We start from the raw sequence: 8,111 nt of genomic DNA, 5'->3' as shown, positions 1-8,111 counted from the left end.
TTGCAGATATTTTGGTGGACTACTTATTGTATGTATACAAATATTTTTATACATACATGTTTTACATGATGATTACATGAGTTTATTTTACGTGATGATATGATTCATTTTAACATAACTGAAACTCCAAAGTTGTGTAATGGTTACAAAGTTGTAGAATAAAAATATCTTTAAAGATTAAAAAATTATATAAGATGAAGAAAATAATCAAATGAAAGTATTGAGTCACATTTTTTCATTTAGAATAGATTTTCGGATGTCTATAACCTTTCATTAGCTTCAATACAGGGGTTTAATTTCGTGCATCAATTCTCAGATTTGGGAATAATATCTGCCAATTCTCCCCACAAGCAGAACGTCTAAAAACTACCAAAAAATAAAACTCTGAACTAGAATTCTAGAAAATACTTATTACTAGTTAGCTTTTCTTATTTGTTAAGTGTACTATAAGCCTTTAAACCCTTTAATATTAAATATTTTCATAGAAATCGAGAATTAGGAAAAACTGGAGGAAATAGTAACTGGATTGTCAGTTGCTTCGTGTTATGAGAAAGCGAGGCCGTTAAATTGACTAATTGCCGCTAGTATTGGACAATTTAAAGTTTGGCAGTCATTACAAGTCAGCGTTAGGGGGTTAATTTTGTTTACCTTTCCTTTGAACTGTGTTTATTCTGAATATATCATACTTGTATTCATCAACATTTTTTGGCGAAAAACATTAGTAATAAAAGCCATCAAGTAGTTTGCCATTTGTCTAAACTGCTTTTTTTTTTTTTTTTTTTTTAATAAAAAAGGTGACTGTTATGTTTTACAATGATAGTTTTTCCATTTCTTCTGGTTAACAGCAGACGAAAAAAAAAAAAATTAAACAACAGCAAGGCTGTAACATGCCCAGGTCATAACTGTGGGTACAGCAGATTCCTAATTACTAATTATTAAAATATTTTCAGTTCATTGATTACTACATCCGGATCAATTTATGACGCACCTGATACACTTCTAGTTCATAAATCTTATCAGGCTGGGCGCGGCTGGGCGCGGTGGCTCACGTCTGTAATCCCAGCAATTTGGGAGGCTCAGGGGGTGCGGATCCCTTGAAACCAGCCTGGGCAACCTGGTGAAACCCCATCTCTACAAAAAAAAAAAAAAAAAAAAAAAAAATTAGCAGGTGATGGCTGAGGTGGGAGGATCACCGGGGCCCCTGAGTTCAAGGCTGCATTGAGCCGTGATCACTCCACTGCACTCCAGCCTGGGCGACAGTGAGACCCTTTCTCAAAAGGCACACACACAACACAATAACGACACACCATCCCCCAAAACATCTTACTAAACTCTGTGGATCTACACCTTTTAAACCTAATTGTTTCAGGAAATCGTCTAAAAACATTTTTTTGTCCTGGAATGGAATGTGTATGTAGGCTCAGGGAACTCAGTTTATCAGGTTCTTGGCTCTTTTTCCACAGGTCCAAAAGGATAAATGGATAAAGTGATGCTGAAATAACTTAGAGAACTCGTATTCCAATGCTTCTATTTTAAAACAGTGAAGCAGTTTTAAAATAGAAAAGTATCTACAATTTTGCTTTCAAGCCAACTAGCGTTAACGGAGTCATTGCTATTCAAAACTATTTTGAAGTATCGGTGTACATTTAAAATTAATTTTAAAAAAGCTGTCGTTTTCTGGATTCCGCATCCCCCCCCATTCGTCGTCCTCCCCCCACCTCCACCCTCCATTGGCTTAAGTCACATAGCTGAAAGGATTGTGCTCATTTTTTCCAAAACATTTCACGTCTGGGTAGTAGCCAATCATGGAAAGTTTCAAGCAAATGTTACATTTGGGAGAGGGATGAAGCTCGTCCGGGGCTGCTCTCGGAGGACTCGCCAGACGCCCTGACCTGGGAGCCAGATGCGAGCTGGGACCGGTCGAGTTCCGACAGCTCGGCCAGACTCAGCCCTGCCAAACCTGCTGACCTCACAGCCCTCGGCTGCGGGGGCTCTCACCCATGAATCTCCCCAACAGCTCGAATCCCCGGAGCTGAGGAGCCCATCGCTTCATAAATGCGAGAACCCAGAGCTCCTAGTACCCAACTAGGCTAGCCTTGGAGGTGGCACGGCGCGCAGAAAGCGGCTACTGACGAGCCTGGCCTGGCTCATCCGCTGCACACGTCAGTTTGACTCCTCTCCCCGCCCCCCACCAATCCCCCGCCCTACTCTCCGCGCACCCAGAGCCGAGAGAAATTTGACCGCCCTAATCGCCAATCAAAAGAGAGGTCAAGGATTTCAGCCAATCGGAGCGGGCGAAAGGGGCGGGTCGTCGGCGAGCGCCGAATGTCTCTAGCCCTCCCCTGCGCTTTAGCCTCAGTGCAGAGCCTTAGGCGTTGTGAAGAGAACCGGTCGCGGCGATCCTAAGGACCAGCAGCAGCAGCAGCAGCAGCAGGAGCAAGAGCAACGGCAGCAACACCCGCATCCGCTGCGGGAGTCCGAGCCAGAACCACACCCACGTCGCTGCCCTTTCCTCTTGTCATCTCACAGACCACGTTCCCCGAGGAAAGCGGCAGCCCACGCCCGGAGCATCCTCCCCTGTTGAGCGGCCGCTGACGGACCCGGCGGTATGATGCGGCTGCGAGGCTCGGCGATGCTGCGGGACCTGCTCCTGCGGTCGCCAGCCGGCGTGAGCGCGACTCTGCGGCGGGCACAGCCCCTGGTCACCCTGTGCTGGCGTCCCCGAAGCGGGGGACGGCCGGCCGCGGGCCCAGCTGCCGCCGCGCGACTCCACCCGTGGTGGGGCGGGGGCGGCTGGCCCGCGGGGCCCCTTGCGCGGGGCCTGTCCAGCTCTCCCTCCGAGATCTTGCAGGAGCTGGGCAAGGGGAGCACGCATCCGCAGCCCGGGGTGTCCCCACCCGCTGCCCCGGCGGCGCCCGGCCCCAAGGACGGCCCCGGGGAGACGGACGCGTTTGGCAACAGCGAGGGCAAAGAGCTGGTGGCCTCAGGTGAAAAGTGAGTGTCTCCGCGAGGCGCAGGAGGCCTCATTCCGCTCGGGGCCCAGGCTCGGGGTGTGTGGGGACCTGCGGTGGGGCGGGATAGGAACCGAGGTTCTAGAAAAGAGAAAGAAAGAGGTGCCGGGCGGCCTGCGCCGTCTGCGCCATGTGATTAGGCCCGGCCCCGCCCGAGCCTTCCCCGCCCGGGTCCCTCCGCCAGGCTCCCACTTCCCTTCTCCGCCCCCGGCTGGGGTCGCCCGGGTGGGGCCGCTGTGGGGCCTGATGGGCTCGCCTGGCGTCCCAGCGCAAGAGAGGCCGCTCCCCTGCCCGCGCCGCGTGCTCAGCTCCCTGGCTCGCGGCTGCAGCGCCTGGCCGCCCGCCCCAGCCATTCGTGGGCGATGCCGCACGAACATCTCCACCGAGTGACATTTAGGAGTTGGGCGTTCAGCAGAGCCTTTACCTTCCTGACTTGTCGCCTTTCCTGGCTCGTTTCCGCTTTGCCTGCCCTCCCTTGGTTTCTACCACCATCCCGTTGGAAACCAGATGTGACAGAGAGCTCTTTATATTTCTGGAGTGGCTACATTAGGCACGTGTAGAGCCATCTGGGGCACCGGAAACAATGTTTCAGAAGTGAGATTAGGAGGAATCGGATCATGTGGCCGCGAAGATGGGGCACACAGTATAGACCACCTGTTTGCATTAGGGACCAGCTTTGGCCTGTCAGGTCTTCCGTGAGATGGGGAGATTTTTAGGAATAAAAGTTAAATAGCCAAGATGAAATGTGACATAATACACGAACTCAGTGAAAAATCTGAGTTAAGTAGGTTGCTACTTAGTTGTGATAGGATGTTGACTCATCCTGTATGTTTACAGCACAGTAGTTTAGTCTTAAAGCAAAATTGGTTTTTCTTAAACAATATGCAAAGCAGTCTCCTAAATATTTTAGTCTTAGGTAATACAAATGGACCACTTTATTTTCCGAAAATGGGTAAAAATTTACCGGGCTGCTTTCATTATACCTGTTTGTCTGGCTTTGTACGCTGACACGCTAACCTGTTTTGCTTCCCTTTTATTTCTGCTGCTATTTCCAGCTCTAGAGTTCCAGCTCTAGAGTCAAACTGAAAGTGAGAACATTCTTATAATTTCAATCTCACGCCTGCTTGATGTTTTCCTGTAATTGAAGTTGGGACCTTCCAAAAACTTTCCTGAAGTTCTTCTCCCATACTGAAAAAGATTATTTGAAAAAATCACTTGATGAAGGGCGAAATTTGTGGTATTTTGTGATGTTGGTTTTGTGCCACAAAATAGCGTCCTGAGCATGGACAGGTTATTTAATATCTTAGGTTAGATGACTTAAATCTTTTCAAGTTCTAAAAAGCTATACTCCTGTTAAATTTGTGCTTCTCTCATGTTTTAGGGACTAGAATGATATTTAATCTCATCTGGGACTCACTTTAACTTTAACATCATCAGGTTTACCAAGCAAGTAACGAGTTTACATATAAGTGCCCAAGTTACAGAATTGTAAAATGCAGTCACTACCATTTAAAAGTTAATCTTAAAGGCTACAGGATGGGAACTGCTTTCTAGTAAAATTATGTCTTCAGGTCTGTGTCTCTGCAGTGGCTTTAGTGCCTCTCTTTTTTTCCCACTTGTCAAATAGGAAATTGAACTTCTGTGATTTACTTGTCCAGAAGTTTCTGGTTTCATTGCCTTCTTAATAAAAGTCACCTTTTAGCAATGGCCTCAAGGTTGTGAAGAAAGTATTTTAATTAGTTAAAGTTTCTATTTCCTGAATGATCTGGTTTCCAAATGTAGCTTTCCTCCTTTGGCTCCTTTCATTTTGCCTTTATGTGACAAACATTTCTCTTATCCTGGGAGATAAGCTCCCAGTTGATCCTGTTATCCTTTCTAGTGCTTAGCCTCCAAAGCATAGGTCATCCCTCAATCAGCAGTCCACCTGGTATGCTAGCACTCACTCAGGACTGTGCCAGATTTTATGTAGTAGTATTAAGAAATAACCATGAGAAAATTAAATTAACATTTTGTAAAAGGCTTAGAACAGTATTTGGCGTGTGTTAAATGACACATAACTATTTATTAAATAAATGAGAAAAAATTGCTGCTTCATTATTGTAAAGCCTGTTAAAGAGATTGACCTTTGAATTTCAGGCTTGCACATTAAGGTTTTAATGTTTTAGTTTCCATAAAATGTTTATCTTGAGAAATTGCTGTACATCTGTCTTATATGAAACTATGTGAGTTGCACTGTTTACCTTTTGCTCTGTTGATAAATAAGTTCAGAGTAACTTTGATGCTTAACGACACCAATTTCATCAGTTCACATGGCTGAGATATTTGCGTTTCTTCCTTTCCTTGGTCCTGACTTTATATTTTATTTACTTTATATTCTGGAAGGAGGTGGGATATAAGCAAGTTACCTTACCTTTTTTCCATAAACTCTGAACTAATGTCACCTTAGACTATGCTGTTTCCATTACACAACTTTAGTGTAGTTTAGGATAGGAACATTTTAATATCATATAGAAAAATGTAATGATCTTTGCTCAGTTTTCTCTATAGTGATCTTATTTAATTTTGTTATGGTTCATTCTGTCATCTTGAAAACCAACTTTGCTTGTCTCTCTTCATTTTCAAAAATGTTCTCTCTTCTTTCCTAATTCTTTTTGGATTTCCTGACTGGTAAACCCTGAGGCTGAGGCCTTTGCCCCTTACCCACTTGTCTGCCTTGTCAACAGCATATCCCTTCTTTCAGCTTTGACGCTCATCTTTGTGTAGGTAATACTTCATCCCTTAATCTAAAGCTCTGTTCTTACATTTGTCACCACATATCTGATGACTTCAAATTTTAAGTCTGTACCCCAATATTCTTTTCTCTAATTCAACCTATTTTGCATGCTGTTATGAGATTAATTTTAGAGTTTTAATTTGAAAATATCACTCTACTTCCAGAAAACCAACAGGAACTGGAATGAGCATTATATTAAAGTCACAAACTATGTTATGGTTTATGCCAGCACTTGCCCATATGGGCATTTTTATCATACTTTTCTCTGTCAAGCTGGTTATACTTATTTCCTTAAAGTCCAGAAGTATATATCCTGTCTTAGTGAAGGGTCCCTAGGAAGAGTCAGAGGGATAGAGGTACAGGGGCATTATTAAGTTTTTTTATTTGGACATTTATTTTTTAATGAGAAAGGAAAACAGAAACATAACAGAAATTGGGCTGGAAAAATACCAGCATATGTATGCTGTTGGAAAATAGATAATTCATACAGGATGCAATATTGAAAGTATTCTGTTAAAGCAGCAATGAGGTCAGTTTCCCCTTGTCAGATTGGCAGATATTAAATCAAATGATTGGGAAGTAGGAACTCTTGCATTGCTAGTAGAAGTATAAATTATTAGCTTAGTTACTTTGGAGGGCAGTTTGGTAGTTTCTGTTAAAAACTGCATACCTGTGAGGTGGTAGTTGGATGTTTGCACATCTACATGAAGTCATGGCATTCAAAAATATTTGTAATTACACAAATAAGCATACTTTAAAATATATTTGTATTTAAAAGTGAAAGTGCAAGCAAAAATGATTTCAGCTATCTTTAGATAGTATAGATTTATGTTTCGATAGTTCAGCTTTATGTTTTGATAGTTCATATATTTAGTAAATGGAAAATGAAGGGCAAAGAAAATCATCGAGGTATACTATGAAAATTGAATTTTTTTTTTTTTTTTTTTTTTTGAGATGGAGTCTCACTCTGTCACCCAGGCTGGAGTGCAGTGGCACGATCTTGGTTCACTGCGACCTCTGCCTCCCGGATTCAAGCGATTCTCCAGCCTCAGCCTCCTGAGTAGCTGGGATTACAGGCGCCCGCCACCACACCTGGCTAATTTTTGTGTTTTTAGTAGAGATGGGGTTTCACCATTTTGGCTGGGGAGGTCTCGAACTCCTGACCTCAGATGATCTGCCCTCTTTGGCCTCCCAATGTGCTGGGATTACAGGTGTGAGCCACCGTGCCCAGCCTGAAAATTGAATTTCAAAGTAAGATGAAACGCTTATGAATTTCAGCAAACATTGAATTGGGTAGATTGAACAATACTAGTAAGGAAGTTGAGTTAGTATGTGGCAGATATAAATACTAAGTTTTAGAATTGAATGACAAAACCTTGGCATGTGTTTTTATGATCCTTCAGTATTGCATTTTTTTTTATTTTAAAAGTTAACATTTACAATTCACTTAAACTAAAATCAAGTTGGAAAGTATGTTTAATTTTTTCCTTAGTTATTTTTGATTTCTTCATTATTAATTTTTTTTTCTAGTTGATGATTATCAGTGAGTTTTAGTTTTTTGTTTTTTTATTTTATTTTTATTTATTTATATTTGAGATGGAGTCTTGCTCTGTCACCCAGGTTGGAGTGCAGTGGTGCGATCTCAGCTCACTGCAACCTCTGCCTTCCGGTTCAAGTGGTTCTCCTGCCTCAGCCTCCCATGTAGCTGGGACTACAGGCACGTGCCACCACACCCGGCTAATTTTTTTGTATTTTTAATGAGATGGGAGTTCACCATGTTAGCTAGGATGGTCTCGACCTTCTGACCTTGTGATCTACCTGCTTCGGTCTCCCAAATTGCTGGGATTACAGGCATGAGCCACCGCACCCAGCCCAGTTTTTTGTTTTTATAAAAGCGAGTGATAAAGATATCAATAACTGTATGTCATAACATTTTTGTGGCCTAATATTTATATTGAAATGTGCTTCAGTTAGTCATTGATAACTTTGTTCATGATCTGTAATTAACAAACTCAAGCTGTTGATTTATAATTTTATTAATTTTGGATGAAATTCACTGAAAGAGCAAGAATTAGATTCTGAGGGGTTTAATCTTGAGTTTTAGCTGCATGTTTCCAGACCTTACTCTTTTATAGAGAAGTCTGCCTACCTTATCCATGAAATGACTACCAAATAGAATTCAGCCTTTTTTATGAAGCAATATGTAGGCCAGTTAAAAGGGAGGGGTGGCACTCTTTTGGTCCAAAGATAAGTGTCACCTCGAAAGAAATTTGCTGAAGGTGTTTGTGGGTTTCTTTGAGTTTTAAAAGTTATTTAAAAGAAATCAG

General features: G+C 42.7%; 1 protein-coding gene across 3 annotated transcripts in view; it reads left to right on the top strand.

Moving 5' to 3' along the window:
- The first annotated feature begins 2,336 nt into the window (after positions 1 to 2,336).
- Positions 2,337 to 8,111, top strand: part of GLS (glutaminase) — an 85,293-nt gene continuing 79,518 nt past the window's right edge. Inside the window, exon 1 of one of the 3 annotated variants that reach the window (XM_017869366.1) lies at positions 2,337 to 2,994. In XM_017869366.1, coding sequence (XP_017724855.1) covers positions 2,609 to 2,994 — 386 coding nt within the window. In that variant the 5' untranslated portion in view covers positions 2,337 to 2,608. The remainder of the gene's footprint in view (positions 2,995 to 8,111) is intronic. The other 2 variants (XM_017869368.1, XM_017869367.1) reach the window with 2 other exon arrangements.

The sequence above is a fragment of the Rhinopithecus bieti genome, unplaced genomic scaffold (assembly GCF_001698545.2).
Source record: "Rhinopithecus bieti isolate Rb0 unplaced genomic scaffold, ASM169854v2 scaffold_5051, whole genome shotgun sequence".
Lineage (NCBI taxonomy): Eukaryota > Metazoa > Chordata > Mammalia > Primates > Cercopithecidae > Rhinopithecus > Rhinopithecus bieti.
The sequence above is the reverse complement of the archived record's forward strand: the minus strand, read 5'-3'. Positions and strand labels throughout refer to the sequence as shown.